The following is a 22,686-nucleotide window of genomic DNA, read 5'->3' as shown; positions in this document are numbered from 1 at the left end:
GCACATATTTCTCAGTTTTTATTGCGTTTTGCATGCAAATCTCTTCGCGATGACGTGGTGTTTTTGATTAGAGTAATTGAAATCAACTGATGCACTTTTTTATCCTGAACCTGAGAGATGAATGCATGCAGGCTCGATTTAAACTTGCACACCCTCAGTCGAATGACTTGTGTTAATTAAGTAAGTTAAACTTTTTGCTGTGTTCATGGTCATCCATCTCCATCACAGGCTGTGATGAACAAATATCCGACTGTCATTCACAGCACTATATTCGTATGGACGGTGTACATTTACATGAGGCCATATATCAACCTGAAACACTTATCTTGACCATCCTACTCCACTCATTCTCAGTCCACGTGCCGCGGATTCAGTGTCACTCACACTGCATAGTGAATTCAGTATTAGAAAAAAATTTTCTCTCCCTGAATACTTTTAAAATGCATACTGCACATTGTTTTAAAATTTGTGTTTTTGTATTTACATTCTTAATTACTCCACGACACGTTGAAAATGCCAAGATTTTATTCCTGATTCCAATGTCGACAAGGAGTGAGAAACATTTTTTCGAGCCACTTATTCTAAAATTGGCCTCGAACGGGCACAATATGACGGTCGTGACGAACAGTCCAGACGTCCTGCATCATGAAAATGTGAAAGAAATCGTGCCCATCTCGGTCGAAGAAATCTACGGCAATGTTGGTGACATTGGAAATGTGCAAGATCTAGGTTGTGAAATCAATTAATCAACACGTGTATGGATATGTTCATTCAATTGATACCCAATTAAACGCAGGTTGGGACCTTATATTTCTGGACATGAAGGCGTACATGGGACCTGTGGATAAAATCTATACGCATCCTGACTTTCAGCCCGTGTTGAATGAGAAGTACGACCTCATAATGACCAACATGTTCTTTGGTCAAGCCTTTTTCGGCCTGATATACAAAAACCAGGCTCCCTTCATCCTCCTCCACACCATGGCCTTGAGCAACTACTTTCTGAAGGACTGGGGGGTGTACTTCCCTTCTTCGCACATCCCCGTCCCACTCCTCGACTTCACTGACCGGATGGGCTTCTCCCAACGCCTCGCCAACTTCGTGGTGGACTGGGCAGTTTACTTTCACGTCGAGATGACCCACATCCCACTGTACGAGAAGGCGTATAGAAAACACCTCGGCCAAGATATACCATCCGTCAAGGAAATTCAGAAGAATGCAAGTTTGATGATGATAAACACCCATTATCTGACGACCTATCACAGACCTTTGATGCCAGACGTGATAGAAATTGGTTGCTTGCACTGCAAAAACCCAAAACCTCTTCCGCAGGTACACATTTATCATGTAATATGTAATACATACAAGTTTTCTCTGATGCTACATAGCTGAAATATTTTGTCTTCTTAATTACACCAAATAGTATAATACATATTATTTCGAAAAATTATTTGCAGGACTTGGAACAATTGTTAGGAACTGCTGCTGCTCCACATGGTTTTATTTTTATAAGTTTTGGAACCGTTTTGAAAGGTTCTACCTTACCAGAATCGATTAGAAATAAGTTTCTCCACGTGTTTTCTCGTCTGAAGCAAAAAGTTTTATGGAAATGGGAGTCTGAAGACATGGCCAACTTGCCTTCAAATGTTATCCTCAGGAAATGGCTACCTCAGCAGGATATTTTAGGTGACGCTCTATTAACGACTGTATTAATTAATAGGTAAATAAGTATTGGACGAGATTCTTAAATATTGAGATGCTCTCCAGGGCACAGCAATCTACGTCTCTTCATCTCACATGGGGGGCTCCTAAGTACCCAGCAAACGATCTACCACGGTGTTCCAGTGATTATGTTTCCCTTATTTTTCGACCAAATGGCAAACGCAAGAGGGGCTGAACAGCAAGGTGTGGGATTGAACATGAATATTTGGAATTTCACTGAAACTGAGCTAGAACACGGAATCAATAAAATTCTTCATGAAACCAAGTAAGCACATTAAAGAAGGATTAATATTCTGTAAATGAATAATTAATGCAAAACTTTTTAATGGTATTGATGCATAGGTTTAAGACCAAGGCTCAATTGCTGTCTAAGGTGTCGAAAGATCAGATGAATTCGCCATTGGAAAGGGCTGTATATTGGACAGAACATGTTCTGAAATACAATGGTGCACCTCATCTGCGCTCTGCTGCACGAGAACTCAATTTCATCCAATTCCACTCTATTGATGTCATTGGATTTCTAGCTGGGTTTCTGATAATTGCTGCTTTAATTGTAGTTTCAGCAGTAAAAGTGGTAATAAAATATTTCACAGTGGCCAAGGACCATAAGGATCATGCTAAGCAAAAGAAGCATTAAAACAAGTATATTAACTTCGAGTAATAAATTCTACCATGTATTCTTATTTGAAGAAATTAGAATGTTTATTGATTTAAGGGTTCGACTAGATTAAAGTATTAACATCGCTTAATCACTTATCTTTATCTCCGGGCCTGGTTTCATATTCCGGGTACATTGGGAAATCCTGTGAAATTAATGTCACATAAATATTACATTAAGTTATATCCCAAAGTAAATGTAAAACTCACAAACATAGAGTTATATTAATATAACTGCTCACAAACCTGCATTTTTTCTTCTTTTGGAGGAGCACCTGGTTTGGCATGCTTAATTTCTAATTCTGCAGCATTCTGTTTTTTGAGTAGCGCAATTGCTTGATTTTTAACCAATTCTTCCTCCGAGGGGGGATTATCTCGGCGTCCTCTTAACCAGGCTAAGAAGGAATATAATTGAACAAAAAAATCAATTCGTATGCTTCAAAATGTTTTTTTTGTTGAATAAAAAATCTATGTTTTACTTATACTCACATTCCCACTCTGCAGGAAGTTCCTTGTCGAAATGGTCCAACTCGTTCTTTCCTGTAGGCTGGAACCATCTCTCAGCTTTTCGCTTTCCGATGCTGGGATCTACATAAGAATTCAAAAGTACAGTGACACCCATTTTTAAATAAACACATAATTAGAATATCCGGGACACACTTGGTGGGATCTCAAAGTACTGATTTCCGAATCTATCTTTCCCGATAAGATTCCCAGTTATTTGCCGAGGTCGGAAGGATTTGATGAAATTTGTCCAGATCATTTTCAGAATGTCTCGCTCTTTCGGCATCCTTAGAACAATAAGTTGCAGTCGCACAGCAAAAATAGCAAGGTTGCACAAATACAAATAGACAATAGACAGACAAATAAATGCTAATCCAACCTAAGCAAGCGAATCCGGACGTCTAAAATTACTTCTTTTAAAATAACTACCCTCGTTGATCAACATCGAAATCGGTGTAAAAAAGATGAAAGAATCACAAATACAGTCCGCCATTGACAATTCATAAATCTGGAGAGAGATGCGATTGTGTCATAAGGTGTAAAAATGTTATGAAATGAAACCACCATGAAAATGAAGCCAGATTTAAGATAAATACATTAACGCGAGTAAACGCCAGTAAACGGGATATCGTTGAGCAAGTTGAGGAAATGGGTAACTTCTCTATTTATTTTGTAATTAATAAACCAACTAAATGAAGCAATGCTTAATATAATCACATGCATAATCGTTAAAGACGTAACTTCAGGAAATTCTGATACGAGGAGCTTGACTGATTATGTTCATCGCTGTTTGAGGATGACAAAGTACTCCTGGGGTGAAAGAGTAAATCCATTCACGGGAACCTTCGAGGGCCGTGGATGTTCTGGGGACGGCGTGAGGGAGAAGCGTTGGAGGATGGAGGCGAAGTAGCTGAAGAGGGAAGCCCTGGATGTTTTTTTCCGAATTAATGTCATAAATCATTATAAATTACTGTTGTTATCAGCAAAGGACGTTATTTGTCTAACCTAGCCAAGGCCTCGCCCAAGCACACACGCTTTCCATGGCCAAATGGCAGGATCTTGTTCGCGTTGACTATGTTGGTCTTGTCCTCGTCCAGGAACCTCTCAGGCTGAAACTTGTCAGGGTCTGACCAGATGGCTTTGCTGTTATGCAAACTAATTGAGCTGATGCCAGCCAAGGTACCCTGAGACAAGTATGCTTTACGTGAACTTAAACCAATTATGTATCTCTACGGAAAATATGGGGTGGCTACCTTTGGAATGTGGTAACCCGCAATATTTGTGTCCTGATTGCAACCACGAATGACAACAGGCAAAACATTGGCCACCCTTTGAATTTCTAAAAGCGTTGCTTCCGTGTATGGCATTCTGTCCAAAATCCAAAATAATGATTTTGCATTCCGTGCGAGTAACTAATTGAGTCATTTGAATACGCATACTTGGATTTGTCTTCCAAAGTGACTCGTCTACTCTTCCCAACGACTCGGTCAATTTCTTCTTGAACCTTGGTTTGCACTTCAGGATGAAGAACCATGTAAAGCATAGCAAATTCCAGCGTGTTGCTGGTTGTTTCAGCCCCAGCGACAAATAAGTCATATAAGACCATAATAAACTGCTCATCTAAATAGGTACAAATGCATTTTAGCAAACCTTGAATACAGGTTATTCACTCAGCCAAGACATAATTTTTTATCGAGAGTTTCACCCGTGTAAAGGTTTGTCAAACTGTCGTCGTTCTTGTGAGCGTCAATTTCTTGGAGGAAAACATCAATAAAATCTTTGGGGGTGTCCTCCTTGTAGCTTCCGCTTTTACGCCTTTCGTCCAAGATTTCCTAATGGTCAACGTTTTGTAACCGTACTTTATATTGCTTTTAGTGTGTGCATAATAATCCATAATTAAATATTAATAACGATATACCCTAAAAAAGTTTTGCATTTCTTCAATAAAGATTCTTCTACGGTTTGCACGGTGGGAGTTTTTGACAAATCGAAATAGGAATGGGAACGCTTGGACGATTCCAGCCTTCGCGGGATTATTCTTTGACGTTTCGTCAATTAAATTGATGAGCTTCTTGAGTTTAACATCCTCATGGGAAAATCTGAACCCGGCCACCATACTCCACAAGATATTGAGAATCGACACGGTGAAAAACTGTCGCATGGACATTTCCTTCTTGGAAGAGGTAACGTTTTCGAGGGAGGACAGCACCAGCGTAATCTCGTCGTCAATTACGCTTTCCATGCTTTGAATTCGCCCAAAACCAAAGTCCCTGAGGGTTCTCATAGAAAATCTCCTCATTTCCTTCCACACTTCGCCCCACGAGAAAATTATGCCTGTACTCAAGTAAAATCTAGGCGTAATTTTCACAGAAGCCGGATACAATTCGCGACATGTGTGATGAATATAAAATTCCCCTACCGAGTGACTTTCCCCACGATCTTTCGCCAATGTATTCGTCAAACACGCGATCCACCCAAACATCGCTGGACAAAACCTCTTTGGCGAGAGCCAAGTCTTGTACCACCACTTGATAAGGATCCATAAAAACATTACATTAGTGCTGAATTTGTTGGGACTGGAATTTATACGATTGGATATTACCTTGTGAAATTGCGCCAAATCTAATGTAAACTACTGGACCATATACTTCTACCAACTTGTCAAAGGTTTCATAGCTGGCCTCCGCCTTGTACTTGATAAGTTGAGGGATGTTGCCCAAGATTGGGAAAAACGGACTTGGCCCTTTTTGAGATGACACACAATGAATGATAAAACAGATAGAAATAGTTGAGATTGAGACATGTTACTTATATGACTGGCACCCTTGTGGCCGTAGTCAATTAACTCTTCGTCATAGGTATACAAAAATTTATGCAGTTGATCTAGACAATCACCTGGAGGAAGTTTTTTTGGTGACCGAGAATTCCACCAGGAATAAAGTGCACCCAGCGCAATAATGATCAGAATAAATTCTGTGATCATTTTCCTTGATTTATTGCTGACAATAAACCAGCAAAAATAAGAGAACCAAGAACGAAGGAGATGAGTCAGTTTTCCGAAAACTTCGTAAATTTTAATTGAAATATTCGTTCATGACTGTGCATTGACTGAATCACTCTTCAATCACAATAATCGTTATTAAATTTTGCTTTCTACAGACTATCCAACACATACGTGGCTTAATCTCCAGGGTCCACAGTTCATTCATGATGCAATTCATTTAATATCTCACATCACTTTCAAGTTCAAAATATTATGATCTAATCAGATTTTTTCAGAGGAGCAACATCATCAAACTTTTACATAAATCATACATACAACTACTATATATATATGTCCAACTTTACAAAGTAAACAGTACAGTACAAATATTATGTGGGGTTAAACAGGCCATAGTCAATCAATAACAAAACAACATGGTTGAATATCATATGCCCTCTCGTATGTGCCATTAGCAATTGGGAAAGTTCTGTGAAAAATCCGTAATTAGGTAAATACATGTGTTAAATTATGACGTAAATGTACACAGATAATTTTAATAATTGCTTATTTAAGCGGGTATTATTTATTATTAACATAAACATTGATAAACTATGAAATACACTTAGTTGGCTTGGGGAGTAGAGGAAAAACCCGATGTTGGTGGGTTGGGAAAACCTTTACTTGATCCGGATAGGCGTCCGAGATCACCATTCGGCCCCTTACATGATTTTTGTAAATAAAACGACCTATCATTTAAAATATAAAATAATTCTTCTAATCCTCGTTGACTGGGGACAGCTCCCATGATTGATGCCGCATTCCCGCGTTGAACTGCCAAACTAATCCGTTGAATGAGAAAAGTTGTCGACATTGGTCCAGTGACATCCTTCATCCTCCTCCCAACATCAGGGATGAACTTCAACCCTTCCGTCCCCCATACTCCTGATGTCTCGATAGCCACCGGAACAAAGATATAGTTTGTTTTAAGTTCAGAGTACAGTTTGTGTTTTTTGGTCTCGGCTAGTTTTGCTGCTGTGCCAGCATGTCTAAGTGTGTGAGAGAGATAAGAGGGGGCAAAAGTGTCTGTACATGTAAAGTCCCATATTAGTGAGCGTCCCTGTTTGTAAGGTATTAGTGTTAGACCATCCGGTCTTTTTCCATCTGTCCTACAACACCCTAATGGTTCCCTAATGCTTGGTATGTCTGCAGAAATTAAGGCTCTCTTTATAATGTCATTGGCTTGCGTATGTCTAGAGTGCCTGCCAGCACTTTTTTTTACATGAAAGACCATGTAAGCCTAGTTCATCTCCTTGTGCGCCGCAAACACATTTATGAGGGAAACATAAATTTAACCCTAACCTCAAACCTATTGCAATCCTGAAGGAATTATCGTCTAAAAGTGTGCCTAAATTCCTCGATGGTAAAGCTTGCAACCATGCACCTGATTCTTTTGACCTTGATGCCAAAATCCTAGCAGTATTTATTGGGGTGGTGGATGATTCCAGGATACGTGAAGATACGTAATTGAAAATTGGACTTTCCCAGGATGATTGAAAAGAAGTAATTGTACTGCGAGGTAGTTCTTCACAACTAATTGACTTCCACAAGTCCTGCGCCTCGGTCACAAGTGAATCGGACAAAGCAGTGACATACGAGGGCAAAATTAAAGAAACCAAGTCAGTGGTGGCAAATGAAGATGCAAGGAAACATGGAGTTGCTAATGTTTTAGATTGTCTAATTCCTAAACCACCTAATTTAATTGGTAATGCAATTTCTTCTAAAGACAAAGGATTAATTTGGCAATTTGTAATTTGTTCTAAGCAGGGTATTCCGACCCAGGGTTTTATTGGGTTGTGTTTTTTGGGTTTTAATGGGTTTTAATGGGTTGTTAACGAATAAAACCCATTGGGTTTTACCATGTTAAATGGGTTTTATTAGGGTTTTAATGGGTTTTATTCGGGTTTTAATGGGTTTTAACTGTGTTTCAGCTTAAAACTATATTCTAAAAGCTGAAAACAGCTGTCGTACGTTAGACGAAGTTGTTTCATGGCAGCTAAGCAGTTTATTTGACTAATACTGTAAGTTTTAAAAACCAGGAATAAATCAGCGAGTGCCATTACAAGTTTCAAGTGACAAAAATATTTAAAAATAATAATTTCGGAACGAGGTATGTTTAACTGAGCATACATAATTTAATTACATTTAATTTACATTTTGCTGTCATAATTAATACTTTTTTCCCGAATACTTCCTCTCATCTCAGCGAATAAATTAAACAAAATACTGTAGTATTTTTTAATTTATAAAGTTTATTAAAATGTTTCAAGGCGATCTTAATTATCACCTCTGGAAAAATCCAGTACTTATGGACAGCGAAGTACTTTATTATGAGCAAAAGAAGTGTGTCTGTAAAAAGCACTTATTATATTCTCGATCATAATACATACGTACTTTCATTGTTCATAAGTACTCGATTTTTTCCAGAATTTTATAATACACGTTAAGATCGCATTGAAATTTTAAAGTTTAAAAACTTTTAAACAACTTGGATTTCATTATGATGAGAGGAAGTATTCGAGAAAAAGGTAATATATATTCTCATAAAGTATTAAACTATGATCAGTTAAACAGGACTATTTCGAAACGGATACAAATTTTAACATGGACAAGTAGGATTTGCATATTAATTGAAATTGGATTGCAATAGTAGTGAAAATTGTTGTTCAATGTATTACTTATGTAAAACCTAATAAAACCCAATAAAACCCATAAAACCCATTAAAACCCAAAAAACCCATTAAAACCCATTAAAACCCCTGGGTCGTTACTTTTTGATTAAAACCCTGGGTTTTTCCGAACCCTGGTTCTAAGGCATTATGGAGCAATGAATCAAACTCCTCTAGCAAATGTGGAGATTTAAAAATAGGGGCTGCCCTTAGTAGATAAACTAATCGTGGAATAGCTAGTGAATGTTTCAAGAGATAATACGCAATATGGCTTGGAATGGAATGCAATCGACCAGCCATGTTAGTAAAAGCGTGAATCTTTTTGCGGAAAACATGTTCAATAGATTCAAGAGTCAAAGGTGCACCTAAAAGTTCAGCATTTTCCTTAGTCATACATGAAATACCTGGTGCAACTGATTGGAAAGATTCTAGTATACATTGCGTGTTAGTTTGTGGACCTAAAACTGAAACCTCACATTTATCAAAGTTCAATTCTAAACCTACTTCATTTGCACATGAGATAATATGTTGAAAATCGTCTAACACTGTAGTAGGATTGCCACCTAATGTACCATCATCTAAGTACCACATATTAAATTCTGACCCTAAATTTGAAATGACTGGATGCAAGGTTAAACAGAAAAGTGGTGGACCTAACGGATCTCCTTGTTGAACACCTCTACATGAATCAATTAAAGAAGAATTCCACACAAGACTGGATGAGAATCTATAGCACTGATTAATATAAGGATACAAAGTTGGTACAAGTTCGTGAACGGATGAAAGCAATTTCCCTCTATCTACCATATTAAATGCATTCTTAAAATCGATTTTAAGGAAGGCTGTAGGTGATTGATGTGGAAAGGAAAAGAATCTACGGGCAGCGTGTGCTCCTGCTTCAGCACCATTTTTTACGTTGAAACCTACTTGGACTGGACTAAAATAATCCTGAAAGACATGATTCATGACCTTCACACAAATCTTTGAAACTATTCTACGATAAGTGCAACCTACCGCTATAGGTCTAATACCACCTGATTTCTTTTTAAGGGCCGTAAGACTTGCACCGTAAATGAAAGGACAAATATCTAAAGGAACTTTTCCTGCTAACATAAAATTGCAAAATTTTGTAAGAGATTCTAACAATTGAGTTCCTACGTCACCAGTATGTTGTGAAACTAGATCTTTCAGAATTTGTGGTCGTAATGCATCTAAACCCCCTGCTGAACCACTAGGAAATGAGAATATTGCTGAGATAACCTGCTCTGTTGTCGTAGTAAATGGTGGAATGTTAGGCTCATCTAAAACAGTAAAATTGTCTAAAGATTGTTGTGGGTGCTTTTCTACAAGTGTGTCCAAAGTCGCTGAAGAATTGGGAGCCACAACATCATCTGATGTTAAAAGCCGTACCGCGCCACGAATATTTCCTTCGGAAACTTTAGATATGACTTTTGGCCCTATGTCGTTGATTTTGCTACCTGACTTATCAAAGACTGAATTTTTGGATGAAAGTGAAATGAGATAGTCCTGATAAGTATTTTTATCTAAGGATTCAAAAATAGATAAATTATTTCTAATTTTGTTGTTAAGACTTTGACCATTCTTTATATTTGCCCTTGAATCACATTGTTTGACTTTTCCATATGTAATGTTACATATGGAAAAGTCAAAAGAAGGTGCCATGCCTCTGGTGTGTTTTCAGTTATACATTTATCTATGGCTGACTTGATTGATTGTGCTACCGGAATTCTACAGGCCTTGGGGCATTGTTTGAGAGTTGGACAATTTTGCCTAAGAGAGGAAATAATAGATTTGAAATCAAAAACAGTTTCTGGAACTTGTTCTGATTTTAACTGGATCCCTACGTAATGATATTTCGAAGCGCCATGAAATTCTGTCCTAAGTCTTTTGGTCTTGAAAATGAATTTTTTATCAATTTCCCAATTTCTGCATCGTTTAAGGGTTTGAAAATGCCTAACGAGTCCTGTCTATACGCTTCATGTAACAGATTTTTCTCAATTATACCTCCTGGGACTATATTGTTATTTAGCCACTCTAATGTGAGAGATGTACATGTTGCCTTGCTAGATATAAAATTTGAAAGTGGTGTACTTAATGTAGAAATTGGTTGTGATGCACGTGGATTAGTTTACTTGGTTGCCTATTTGTGTATGTATTTGGGGACAGTTTGCGCAGAACCAGTCATCTTCAGGAATGGCCTGCAAAAGAAGACAAGAGGTGTGATACCACAAAAGACATACAGAACATTCTATCCACTCATCTGTTGCTGAAGATGATGGTCCTGGGCAGCCCGACACCGGACAGAAAAGGTCATCGGAAACGGGATTTAAACCCTCGGTTGTATGGGGGAGCGGTCGGGAGGATGTGGGAGGAGGACATTTTCTTGGTCCTGTCCTCTTCTTTTGCTTATTCCTCTTCTTTCTTGGTCCTGGATGTGGTCGTGGTGAGGATGATGATGGCGGCGGCAGCGGGGACGATGACGGCGGCAGCGGGGACGATGACGGCGGCAGCGGGGACGATGACAGCGGCAGCGGGGGCGATGACGATGATGGCGGGAGGGGAGGAAGTAGCGTCAAGTTTACATATTTCCATATATCTAGTGACTTGAAGAGCGGCATCGTGGTCTGACGACTTGTATCCAACAATACTGGCGACTGTGATGATGACGCCAATGAAGCATAAAATTGATTTGTATAAGTTGAAAAAGAATCTTCGTCCTCGTCGTCACTACTCGTCACTACTCATGTCGTCTTAAAATATGTCTTGGATAAAATATGTTAGTCAGTAGGCTCAATGTTTTGAAAGGCTCGGAACTCCGTCTAACATATATTTGACGGATATTTGTATATATATAGCCTTTTTTCGTCCAAATTATACACTGGAATAGACACCTCGTACAAATATCAGGTTACGTCACTCCTTGCCAGAAAATTCCAACTTATTCGTCTTGAAACTTGATGTCATCGACGTTTCCTGGCTGGGTAACTTTATTTATTTATAATTTTAATTGCAAAATAATTGGCAGACATTTCTATGGCGTTACATGTAAAAATGATTGACTAGAAATAACTCGATACCGTTTTTGATAATTGTGAAATTGTGAGAGATTGTCAGAAATATCAGACTTTGTGATATTGATATATTTTTCGTGGTCAATAAATAGTTCTGGGAACGTATCTGACTTTTCCTTGAGACAAGTTTTCTGAAATAATGAGTCAGAGTCTAGATCGGGTAGATTTAGCCGTCTTTCGAAATTTGGTGACCTCGACGTGATATTTTCCGTGCGGTTGTCAAGAAAGGAGCCATGGATCGTCCCAGAAGAGCAAGAGGACCATTGCGACGCGTATTCACGACGTTAGTGAATGAAATGAAGGAGGAGTTGGCCAAGGAAGACCCTGATGAAGAGGTCCTTGAGGTCCAATTCAACCGTCTGGAAGGTTATGCTGAAAAGATGACGCATTTTGACAATGTGACTATGGATGCATTATTAGAATCAAATGCGACAGAAGAAGAGTTGGACGAAGAGACATTAGCATGTGAGGAATACAATAAGAAGCTGGTGACTATGAGGTACGCATTACGTAGATCTCTATCGAAGAAAGACCGGTCAGCCAGCCCTTCTTCAGCCAATGTTCGGAGTCTGGAGTCTACATCCACGTATCGGCGTATCGGCGTAAGACGTATCGGCTGCCGAAGCTGGAGCTGAAGATATTTGGAGGTGATCTCACTGAGTGGTTGTCTTGGTGGTCACAATTTGAGAAGATCCACCTTGATGAGGATTTGGAGACTTCGGACAAGTTTCAATACCTCGCCCAGAGCATGATGGTGGGATCCAGAGCTAAGGAGCTGATTGACAGTCATCCAATGACTGCTGCCAATTACCACAAAGCGGTGCAAGCATTGAAAGAGAGATTCGGACGGGATCATCTACTGGTGGAGGTGTATGTACGAGAACTACTGAAGATGGTGATCTCTAATGTCTGCAGTAAGGACAAGTGTGACATCATGAAGATGTACGACAAGTTGGAATCACATCTTCGAGCTTTGGATTCACTTGGAGTGACCACCGACAAGTGTGCTGCCATGCTGTTTCCAATTGTGGAGTCGAGTCTACCCGAAGAATTACTACGTGTATGGCAGAGAACCGAAATTCCGAGCAGAGCTGATGCTGGAACCACTTCACTCACATCTCTCATGGAGTTCCTACGACAGGAAGTGCGAAATGAGGAGAGGATTTCGTTAGCACGTTCCGGATTTGGCATGACGAAAGACAAGAAGGTCCGATCAAAAGAAGACGGTGGTGGTGACAATTGCGCAACTTCAGCAGGTCTATTTTCTGGACAAAAGACAGAATGTGCATTTTGCAAAAAGCCCCATCCCACTCAAGACTGTTTCCGAGCGAAGACGTTGTCGTACGATGTCAAGAAGCAAAAGTTACATGAGATGAGATGCTGTTTTTCATGCTTGAAGGTCGGACATAATGCAAATAAATGTCGAAATCCAATGAGATGTCAAGTCTGACAAGAGAAACACCCAACAGTGATGTGTCCTGGACTATCAATCCCAAGAACAAGACCGGAAGTAGTACCACCACAAGCTGCGATGTCAAATCAACTGTGTCGTAATGATGTACTGCTACAAACAGAGCTTGTTCGAGTCATTTGGAAGGGAAGAGTTGTCCGGCTTATTTACGACAGTAGAAATCAACAAAGTTTTGTGCGGCGTGACACCATGCAGAGATTAGGAGTAAACAAGATTGGAGAAGAATGGGTCAACAATTGCTTATTTGGGGGAATGGTGACAGGACCAATTAAACACAATAAGTACCGCATTCAGATAGAAAGTTTAAGTGGTCATCATCGAGAGTCGCTGGAGGTGTTGGATCGTGATGACATATGCGGTCTCATCGCACGTGTTTCGAGTGGACCATGGATCAAAGAGTTAGCAAATCAAGGCGTGCATTTGACCGACTTCACTTCCGAAAGTCCAGAAATTGAGATCCTGATAGGAAGTGATTATTATGGAAAATTGATGACCGGCAGAGTGGTGCAGTTGAAGAGCGGACCAATTTCTACATTTGGATGGTCATTAGGAGGAAAAGTACCAAAAGATGACATTGGTATGACAGTTACCTCACTATTTTTGGCATCGATGGACGAGTCTAAGCTGTGGGATCTTGACGTAATCGGAATTACGGACCCCGCTGAACATCTTAATAAGGAAAATCAAGACAAGGAAGTGAAGGAGCATTTTTTGCAGTCAGTTTGTCGTGAAGGAGACGGGCGTTACCGTGTATCTCTTCCGTGGATGGATGGACGACCAAACATTCCGTGCAATAAAAATATTGCAGAAAGAAGACTTGTCTCTGCGACCGAGAAGATTATCCGTTCTGGATATTACGACAAGTATGACGAGGTGTTCGAGTCGTGGCGGAAAGAAGGTATTATTGAAGAAATTGCTGATGATGATGAAGTATTCTCCCACTACTTACCACACCGTGCAGTAATTAAACCGGACAGCATTACAACACCAATCCGCCCCGTATTTGATGCGAGTTGCAAGACCAAACGTACTCCATCCCTCAACGAGAGTTTGGAAAAAGGTCCGAATTTATTGGAGCAAATTCCGGACGTGCTGTTACGGTTTCGACGTGGACAAATTGGTGTGACGTCGGACATCCGAAAAGCATTTCTGCAGATCAAAGTGACACCGGAAGATACAAACTATCTTCGTTTTCTATGGTGGGAGGACTGGAGTAAAAAGAAATTGAGAATATTTCGTCATCTTTGTGTCGTTTTTGGAGTAAACTGCAGTCCGTACCTTCTGGGAGCAGTGATCGAACATCACTTGAAATCCGTCAACACAGTGGAGAAAGACGTGGCTGAACAATTGTGGAAATCCCTGTACGTGGACAACTGTGTCAGTACCGATTCTTCCAAGAGTGAGTTGAAGCACTTTAAATCTGTTGCTACAAAAATTATGGAAGACGCCAAGATGGATTTACGTATGTGGGAGTGGAGTCATCAGGACAATTCTATCACTTCAGTATTGGGGATGAAGTGGAACAAGGCGGATGACACTTTAGGATATCAAGTTGAAGATTGTGCACTACAACAACAATATACGAAGAGAGAAGTCCTGTCGTGTGCACAGAAATTTTTCTACCCATTAGGATATCTGTGTCCTGCTCTCATCGTCCCCAAGATTATTCTTCAGGAAGCGTGGAAGAATAAGATTTCTTGGGATCAAAATTTGGATGAAAATCTAATTGCCAAATTTACTATGTGGATACGTGAGGTGCCATCATTTCAAGAAATATGGATAAAAAGAAACGCTTTTGGAGACGGAGGAGGAAATATGCAAATGCATACGTTTGTGGATGCCAGCAAGTCGGCGTATGCTGCTGCTGTATTTTTAAGAGTGGAAAATGATGGAGAAGTCGACCTTCATCTTCTTCAAGCACGGTCAAGAGTTGCCCCCATTAAACAAGTATCCATTCCGAGGTTGGAACTCCTAGCGTGTACTATTGGAGCAAGATTGACAACGTTGGTGAAGAAAGTCTTGTCAATGGAGGAAGGGAAAACTTTCTTTTGGTCGGATTCATCTACAGCACTAGCATGGATAAGGGGAGATGACATGGGGGAAGTTTGTGGGAAATCGTGTACGCGAGATCTTGACCCTGAGCAAGGAAGAAGAGTGGCGTCACATCCCGGGGACACTCAACCCAGCCGATCTACCTTCTCGTGGATGCAGCCCTGCCCAGTTACGAGATTCGCGATGGTGGGAGGGTCCACACTGGTTGAAACTGGATGAAAAATCTTGGCCAGTTGAAAAATTTATCACCAATGAAGAAGAGGTCATGTCCGAGAAGCTGAAGAGCGTGACCGTAAACCTGTTGACTTCATGTGCAGATGTCCCGTGGTATTGCAAGAAATTTTCGTCATTCAACAAAATTGTCAACCTCGTGGCGTGGATCTTGAGATTTGTGGAGAAGACGAGGAAACGAAGTAATTCAAATGGATCACTTACTGTAGCTGAATTGGAACATTCAGAAAAGAAATTGTTAAGTCTGGTGCAGGGTGAGAGTTTCAAACGTGGCGAAAAAGTAATCGCGAATCTTCGTGTCGTTTGGGATGATGCTGACGGAATTGCTAGAGTTCAAACTAAATTACTCATGAGAACAGACATGGTCAATTTCAAGACACCAATATTATTGCCGGAAAAACACCCATTCGTTCGTCTTCTGATTCGCTACATTCATTTGAAGAGTGGACACGGAGGAACTCAATATGTCATGGGTCAACTTCGCGAAAAATATTGGATCATTCGAGGACGGAAAGCTGTTCGTCAAGTGATTACCAGTTGTGTAAGGTGCAGAAGATTTAGTGCACAACATGTAAAAACTCCTGAAGCCCCGCTGCCAGAAGACCGAGTTCGGACATCTGTGGCGTTTGAAATTGTTGGAGTAGACTTGGCAGGACCACTATTTCTCAAAGGAGGAACGAAAATATGGACCGTACTCTTCACTTGTGCTGTATATCGTTGCGTGCATCTGGAGCTGGTGAAATCTTTGAGTACCGAGGCTTTCCTCATGGCATTTCATCGTTTTATTCACCGAAGAGGAACTCCTGCGGTCGTGTACAGTGATAATGGGCGCAATTTCGTGGGCGCCGTCAACCTGTTTTCATCCATCAATTGGGATGAAATAGAAGAAAAAGTTCGAGAAAGACGAATCGTATGGAAATTCAATCCTCCGACAGCTGCTTGGTGGGGAGGCTGGTGGGAGAAGTTGATTGGATTGATGAAAGAAATCTTGAAAAGGATGTTGGGACAAGCACGAGTGAACTATGAAGAACTGATGACCTGCATCATACAAGTAGAGAATGTACTCAACAATCGTCCTCTTACAGTAGTGACCGAGGACCCACAAGATCTCAAAACATTGACCCCTGCAATGTTTTTACTCGAGAACAAGAATAGTGTTTCACCAGAGATGGAACAAGTCAGCATGGAGGGACTGAACAAGAGATTGAAGTTTCTAAGAAAAATACGAGAAGAACTGCGGTCACGATTCAGAAAAGAGTATTTGGCACTCTTAGTCCAGCGAGGATCCGAGAAGACATCGGATTTGAAAATTGGAGACATTGTTTTGGTAGGATCAGATGGCGTCAAGCGTCAAGATTGGCCTATGGCAAAGGTGGTGGACCTCATCCCTGGAAGAGATGGATATTCACGGACTGCAAGAGTGAAGACGTCGTATGGTGAATTGTTAAGACCTGTTCAACGTCTATACCCCATGGAGGTTTCATCAGAATCAACAAAGTCATCATTATTGTGTACATACATTTAGTATCGTGATTTTCATTTAATCAGTGTAAATGAAAAGGTGGGAGTGTTAAATTATGACGTAAATGTACACAGATAATTTTAATTGCAAAATAATTGGCAGACATTTCTATGGCGTTACATGTAAAAATGATAGACTAGAAATAACTCGATACCGTTTTTGATAATTGTGAAATTGTGAGAGATTGTCAGAAATATCAGACTTTGTGATATTGATATATTTTGCGTGGTCAATAAATAGTTCTGGGAACGTATCTGACTTTTCCTTGAGACAAGTTTTCTGAAATAACGAGTCAGAGTCTAGATCGGGTAGATTTAGCCGTCTTTCGACCGTCACTCGTCAATCACCTGGAGGAAGTTTTTTTGATGACCGAGAATTCCACCAGGAATAAAGTGCACCCAGCGCAATAATGATCAGAATAAATTCTGTGATCATTTTCCTTGATTTGTTGCTGACAATAAACCAGCAACAATAAGAGAACCAAGAACGAAGGAGATGAGTCAGTTTTCCGAAAACTTCGTAAATTTTAATTGAAATATTCGTTCATGACTGTGCATTGACTGAATCACTCTTCAATCACAATAATCGTTATTAAATTTTGCTTTCTACAGACTATCCAACACATACGTGGCTTAATCTCCAGGGTCCACAGTTCATTCATGATGCAATTCATTTAATATCTCACATCACTTTCAAGTTCAAAATATTATGATCTAATCAGATTTTTTCAGAGGAGCAACATCATCAAACTTTTACATAAATCATACACACAACTACTATATATATATGTCCAACTTTACAAAGTAAACAGTACAGTACAAATATTATGTGGGGTTAAACAGGCCATAGTCAATCAATAACAAAACAACATGGTTGAATATCATATGCCCTCTCGTATGTGCCATTAGCAATTGGGAAAGTTCTGTGAAAAATCCGTAATTAGGTAAATACATGTATATTTGTAAATGTACATGTACATTAAACTATCATAAGTTGCATTTATCTCAAAACTCATAGAGTGGATTCGATTTTAGAAATTGCATTTGAATACAGTGGATAGGGGCAAAGTGAGATTACGCGCCAACGCGTCATCCATGGGACCCCTTTAGCTGTATCTATAGTCTGTGATTTGTTCATGATTTCATGGTTTCTCGCATCCATACTCCATACCTTTCAAAAATTATTAAGACGGCGTATACGTTGAAAAAATCTCATAACTAAAATACAGAGACGACGGTTGCGTCTCCTTGTGTGCCGAGCGACTTTTTTCTAATGAGGGGGGGCGGGGCGAAGAGAGCAGCTGATTTTCATGTAAACAATGGAGACAGTTGCATTAAATAGAATGAGAAATGATAAATGTGTTGGTGTTTTGAGGATGGAATGATAACTTATGTGTGAATGGTATGGTAGACTTATCAAATGAATAGGCAGGGAACAAACTGGAGTTACTAATTTAAAATTGATGTGTTTACTTGGTCAAATGGGGTTTAAGTTTTACATTAGAATTATTTCTGATCACATGAAAGAATAGCCAATTGAGAGAATATTGTTGACTGGTCGGAAGCTAAATCATGACTCTCCGCGGGAGAGCTCTGTCTTCTCAAATTACAGATTTGTACAAGGAAGGGAGCAAACATGGCATATGAAAATCATGACATAAATACATACACGCTTTACATACTCATGGTTAATCGTTACTAACACCGCCCACCTTGTAATATCTCGTTACAAAAAATGAAACCGTAAAATAGAATTGAACAAAAAATTGAAAATTGATTGCGTGATAATTGTATAAAAAAATACTACAGTAATGACGTAGTGACAAGCTTGACACCTCAACCTCACTGCAGTCCGATTCGAATGTTCTTGCATAACCGAACTGTCTAGGAGTTTAGTCCCACGCCGGAATATGGAACATCGAAATCAAACGTGCAGGTTCGGCGTTGGAGTCGTCTTGTAACTAGAAAATAAGAAACTCAGTTAAATGAAATTAAAAGGATGAATTGTCATTGCATGGTAAAATTGGACTTAGTTTAACAACAGGGCGTTTCAATTCGGTTTTTGATGTCTTTACGGTGACGACTCTGACTAAGCCGTCTGCGCCTGGATGGACATCGGTGACTCGAGCTAGTCTCCACTTGGCTGGGGGAAGATCGTCGTCATGAACAAGAACAAGGTCATCTATTTGCAAATTGTTTCGTTTTTGCGCCCACTTAAATCTTTGTTGTAGAGTCTGGAGATATTCATTTTGCCATCTTTTCCAAAAATGCTGGGTCATGTGCTGAACATGTTGCCACCTTGATAATCTGCTGATGTTGATTTGAGTGACGCCTGGGTCTGCAATGGAATTAAGTGGTCGTCCGATGAGGAAATGACCCGGGGTTAAGACTTGCAAGTCTCCTGGATCTGGTGACATTGCACAGAGAGGACGGGAATTTAGGATGGATTCCACTTGACATAATAAAGTTGAAAATTCTTCAAGAGTTAGATGTGCGTTGCCAATTACGCGACTTGTGTGGTACTTGACCGCCTTGACGCCTGCCTCCCACAAGCCACCGTGATGGGGTGATGATGGGGAGTTCATGTGCCACGAAATACCTTGAGCTGCTGCTCCTTCTGCTACTTTTTTATTGAACTCGGCAAGATAAAATCCATTTAACTCCTTATCTGCTCCTTGGAAATTCGTACCACAATCTGAATACATATGAGCTGGTACGCCTCGTCTTGATGAGAAACGTAGGAGACACGCGATGAATGCTTCTGTAGTGAGATCAGTCACTGCCTCCAAATGCACTGCCTTTGTGCTAAAACATACGAAGATTGCGAAATATGACTTTATTGATTTTTGGCCTCTTCCCTTCGCCTTAAGAATTGAGAACGGGCCTGCGTAGTCCACACCGGTGTGCAGAAATGGGGGGTTTGGAGTGACACGAGCAACAGGGAGATTTCCCATTAATTGTTGTGACAATTGGGCTCGATGTCTCCTGCAGATTACGCATTTACGAATAATTTGCCGAATTGTATTTCTTCCTCTCAGAATCCACACTTGTTGTAGCAGAGTTGACCACGTTGCTTGAAATCCATTGTGAAGATTCTTTAAGTGACAATCTCGAACGATAAGTGTTGTTAAGTGATGATCATGTGGTAGAATTGGTGTTTCGCCTCCTCTTGTAGTGGTGACCTTGATAGTCTTCCGCCCATCCTGAGAGTTCCTACTCCATCGAGAAACGGATTGAGTTGGTGAATGCTTCGTGTTTTGCAAATCAGCAATTTCCGCCGCAAGTTAGTCTTGTTGCACTGTTCGTATTAGTTGAGTCAGGCTATTTTTTGGCTCGGTTGGACTGATTGGACCAGTGTCTCTGTTGGTTGGATGTTGGGTATTTTTTATAAATCTTCTTACGTATGCACAAACTCGAAGAAGGTGAGAGAGACTGGATGATTTCTCAATCAATGACTGATCTGTGGCCACATGATGAACTTGGATTTGTTTCTTCTCTTCATGGTCTGGTTCCTCCTCCCCCTGAATAACTTCCGCTTGAGCTAATTCAGGCTGATTTAACCAGCTAGGACCTGTCCACCAAATGGGATGATTGTTCAACTCGGCTGCGAAAATTCCACGGGATGCGCAGTCGGCTGGATTATCTTCACCTTTAACGTGTCGCCAAAATGATGAAGGGAAGTTTTCCTGGATTTTCGCTACTCTGTTTGCGACGAAAGTTTTCCATCTTCCGGGAAATGATGCAATCCACCTTAGTACAAGTGTTGAGTCCGTCCACATTGTAACAGGATGTTGAATTTTGCAAGAAGTTTTCACCATTTCCATTAGGTCTGTCAATAATACGGCGCTACAGAGTTCTAGTCGAGGTAATCATTGTTGCTTGACTGGAGCTACGCGAGTTTTTGAAGTAATTAAACTGACCTTGATGATTCCAGCTGCTGAGATGGACTTGAGATACACTGCTGCTCCGTATGCTTTCTCCGACGCATCTGCAAATCCATGTAATTCTTGCCGAATGGGATTCTGCATTGACATGAATCTCGGAATTGCAATTGTTTTGATTTGCTGAAGGGATTCTTGATATGAAATCCATTTCAATGAGAGGTTTTGACTGAGTTCATCGTCCCAGGCAATTCCATCTTTCCACAAGTCTTGAAATATTAACTTGGCCTTGATTGTCACCGGAGAGATAAATCCCAATGGGTCGAATACCTTGGCTAATTGTGACAATAGCGCCCGCTTTGTAATTTTCTCCACCTTTGTAGTGGCTGGCACCGTGAAGCTGAAACAGTCTGATGATGGGCTCCATTTCACACCTAAGGCTGCAATAATTGGATTGCTGCTGAATTCGACGCACTCCTTGCTTTCTCTGTGGTCTGCTGGAATGACTGCTAAGACGTCAGGATTGCTGGTCATCCACTTCCGTATTTCCATTCCTGCGCTTGCTAAAATGCTACTGATGGAATTGTACATGTTTATGGCCTCTTTAACGGTGGTGGTTCCCGAAACCAAGTCGTCGACCTACATGTCACGAAGTAAAATGTTGCATGATACAGGTTCTGACTTCATTTCATCTAACGCCACTTGTTTCACACATCGTGTTGCTGAAAAGGGTGCGGATGATGTTCCATACGTAACTGTGTTCAAGTTGAACTCTTCAATCGGATGGTTTTTGTTCTCACGCCAAAGAATTCGTTGGTAGTTTACATCGTCATCGTTGATCCTGAACTGCCGATACATCTTGGTGATGTCTGCCTTCATGGCGATGGGATGAGTGCGAAATCGAAGAAGTAGTGTAAAAATGTCATCCTGGATTGTTGGGCCTACCATGAGAGCATTGTTGAGTGAAATACCGGTGCTTGTTTTAGCAGAGCCGAGCAGAAAGATAACCTTCGACTTTGCAGACCCGAGTGATGACGCGAGTAAACCAGTCAGATTAACATGAACCTTTTCTCTCTTTAGACCAAGGGCAGCTACACAATCTTCTGTTATGAAACTTGACTCTGATCCATCGTCTAGAAATGCTCGACAGATATGCTGATTTCCTGATTTGTCACTTATCTAAATTAAAGCTGTCTTGAGCAGCGTCTGAGTGTGTGGTTGGCTAGCGATGTGCATTGAGTTGACATTTGATGCTGCCTGGTTTTGCATGTTTGCTTAAGTAGTGATCGGTCGCCTAAATTCAAGATGAAGTAAAGTATTGTGTCGTTTACCACACTTTTTGCATGATCCCTTGCTCGGACACGACCTCGAAATATGTCCACCTTTGAGACAGTTGCTGCAGAGGGATGAGTTCTTGACCTTGTGCATCCGTTCCTCTGGAGTCATGGACTTGAACGTTTGACATGTATATAACTCATGATTGTTTTTGCATACCGGACAACTGGCGTCTGTCGTGATATGGTTGGATGAAGATGAGTTCTTCCTTTCTGACTTAATTGGCTTGCTTGCCTGATGAGATGATTGACCTCCTGCTTGAAGGCCACGAACATGTTGTTCTAGAAACTCTTGTAGCTTCCTGTAGGTTGGTGGATCCGTGCCCTTGAGTGCCATTGCCCACTCTCGTCGTGTTTCGAGATCCAGTTTCTCGACGATGATGAAAACTAGGAGGTCGTCCCAATGCTCGACGGGGCGCCCCAGTACCTTGAGTGACCTGATGCATTCAGATGTGGTATCCAAAAGTTGCTGTAACCCGGATGATGATTCCACTTTCATGGTGGATTGTAAC

At 40.5% G+C, this 22,686-nt stretch overlaps 6 protein-coding genes across 7 annotated transcripts; 4 read left to right on the top strand and 2 right to left on the bottom strand.

Moving 5' to 3' along the window:
• Positions 1–249: 249 nt before the first annotated feature.
• On the top strand, positions 250–2,405 carry LOC110863147 (UDP-glucuronosyltransferase 1A1). The gene is made up of 5 exons (XM_022112394.2): positions 250–729; positions 797–1,332; positions 1,458–1,686; positions 1,768–1,987; positions 2,065–2,405. Exons 1-5 carry the CDS (start codon positions 276–278, stop codon positions 2,357–2,359), a joined length of 1,734 nt encoding a protein of 577 aa, XP_021968086.2. The 5' UTR covers positions 250–275; the 3' UTR covers positions 2,360–2,405.
• LOC110863148 (NADH dehydrogenase [ubiquinone] 1 alpha subcomplex assembly factor 2) lies at positions 2,375–3,403 on the bottom strand. Of its 2 annotated transcripts, XM_022112396.2 has the most exons (5): positions 3,263–3,403; positions 3,040–3,170; positions 2,869–2,967; positions 2,626–2,774; positions 2,400–2,525 (listed from the first exon to the last, which is right to left on the bottom strand). In XM_022112396.2, exons 2-5 carry the CDS (start codon positions 3,167–3,169, stop codon positions 2,472–2,474), a joined length of 432 nt encoding a protein of 143 aa, XP_021968088.1. In that variant the 5' UTR covers position 3,170; positions 3,263–3,403; the 3' UTR covers positions 2,400–2,471. The 2 variants fall into 2 exon arrangements, with proteins under 2 accessions (XP_021968087.1, XP_021968088.1); XM_022112395.2 differs by having other exon boundaries at positions 2,375–2,525; positions 3,040–3,369.
• A 108-nt stretch (positions 3,404–3,511) lies between these two features.
• Positions 3,512–6,477, bottom strand: LOC110861466 (methyl farnesoate epoxidase). Its single transcript, XM_022110585.2, has 9 exons — positions 5,779–6,477; positions 5,486–5,626; positions 5,303–5,410; positions 4,802–5,217; positions 4,589–4,715; positions 4,323–4,503; positions 4,137–4,251; positions 3,889–4,067; positions 3,512–3,808 (listed from the first exon to the last, which is right to left on the bottom strand). Exons 1-9 carry the CDS (start codon positions 5,864–5,866, stop codon positions 3,664–3,666), a joined length of 1,500 nt encoding a protein of 499 aa, XP_021966277.1. The 5' UTR covers positions 5,867–6,477; the 3' UTR covers positions 3,512–3,663.
• A 5,440-nt stretch (positions 6,478–11,917) lies between these two features.
• LOC110845079 lies at positions 11,918–13,134 on the top strand. The gene is made up of 2 exons (XM_022091442.1): positions 11,918–12,082; positions 12,199–13,134. Exons 1-2 carry the CDS (start codon positions 11,918–11,920, stop codon positions 13,132–13,134), a joined length of 1,101 nt encoding a protein of 366 aa, XP_021947134.1.
• Positions 13,135–13,344: 210 nt separating this feature from the next.
• Positions 13,345–15,426, top strand: LOC110845069. Its single transcript, XM_022091430.1, has one exon. It carries the CDS (start codon positions 13,345–13,347, stop codon positions 15,424–15,426), a length of 2,082 nt encoding a protein of 693 aa, XP_021947122.1.
• A 46-nt stretch (positions 15,427–15,472) lies between these two features.
• Positions 15,473–17,055, top strand: LOC110845060. Its single transcript, XM_022091420.1, has 2 exons — positions 15,473–16,915; positions 17,035–17,055. Exons 1-2 carry the CDS (start codon positions 15,473–15,475, stop codon positions 17,053–17,055), a joined length of 1,464 nt encoding a protein of 487 aa, XP_021947112.1.
• The last annotated feature ends 5,631 nt before the right edge of the window (positions 17,056–22,686 follow it).

Source organism: Folsomia candida, unplaced genomic scaffold (assembly GCF_002217175.1).
Source record: "Folsomia candida strain VU population unplaced genomic scaffold, ASM221717v1 Fcan01_Sc001, whole genome shotgun sequence".
NCBI lineage: Eukaryota > Metazoa > Arthropoda > Collembola > Entomobryomorpha > Isotomidae > Folsomia > Folsomia candida.
Note: the sequence above shows the minus strand (reverse complement) of the source record. Positions and strands in the feature narration are given on the sequence as shown.

Bases quoted from the DNA above. Each gene is read 5' to 3' on its own strand.
- LOC110863147 (XM_022112394.2), top strand. From the start codon at position 276: ATGGACGGTGTACATTTACATGAGGCCATATATCAACCTGAAACACTT. The intron at 1,333-1,457 runs GTACACATTTAT...AATTATTTGCAG, and splicing joins ACCCAAAACCTCTTCCGCAG to GACTTGGAACAATTGTTAGG. The intron at 1,687-1,767 runs GTGACGCTCTAT...GATGCTCTCCAG, and splicing joins ACCTCAGCAGGATATTTTAG to GGCACAGCAATCTACGTCTC.
- LOC110863148 (XM_022112396.2), bottom strand. From the start codon at position 3,169: ATGCCGAAAGAGCGAGACATTCTGAAAATGATCTGGACAAATTTCATC. The intron at 2,968-3,039 runs GTGTGTCCCGGA...ATTCTTATGTAG, and splicing joins GTACTTTGAGATCCCACCAA to ATCCCAGCATCGGAAAGCGA. The intron at 2,775-2,868 runs GTGAGTATAAGT...ATTCCTTCTTAG, and splicing joins ACTTCCTGCAGAGTGGGAAT to CCTGGTTAAGAGGACGCCGA.
- LOC110861466 (XM_022110585.2), bottom strand. From the start codon at position 5,866: ATGATCACAGAATTTATTCTGATCATTATTGCGCTGGGTGCACTTTAT. The intron at 5,627-5,778 runs GTGATTGTCTAG...CATCTCAAAAAG, and splicing joins ACCAAAAAAACTTCCTCCAG to GGCCAAGTCCGTTTTTCCCA. The intron at 4,252-4,322 runs GTATGCGTATTC...GATTTTGGACAG, and splicing joins ACTTTGGAAGACAAATCCAA to AATGCCATACACGGAAGCAA.
- LOC110845079 (XM_022091442.1), top strand. From the start codon at position 11,918: ATGGATCGTCCCAGAAGAGCAAGAGGACCATTGCGACGCGTATTCACG. The intron at 12,083-12,198 runs GTGACTATGGAT...CGCATTACGTAG, and splicing joins AGATGACGCATTTTGACAAT to ATCTCTATCGAAGAAAGACC.
- LOC110845069 (XM_022091430.1), top strand. From the start codon at position 13,345: ATGCAGAGATTAGGAGTAAACAAGATTGGAGAAGAATGGGTCAACAAT.
- LOC110845060 (XM_022091420.1), top strand. From the start codon at position 15,473: ATGTCCGAGAAGCTGAAGAGCGTGACCGTAAACCTGTTGACTTCATGT. The intron at 16,916-17,034 runs GTTTCATCAGAA...AAATGTACACAG, and splicing joins AACGTCTATACCCCATGGAG to ATAATTTTAATTGCAAAATA.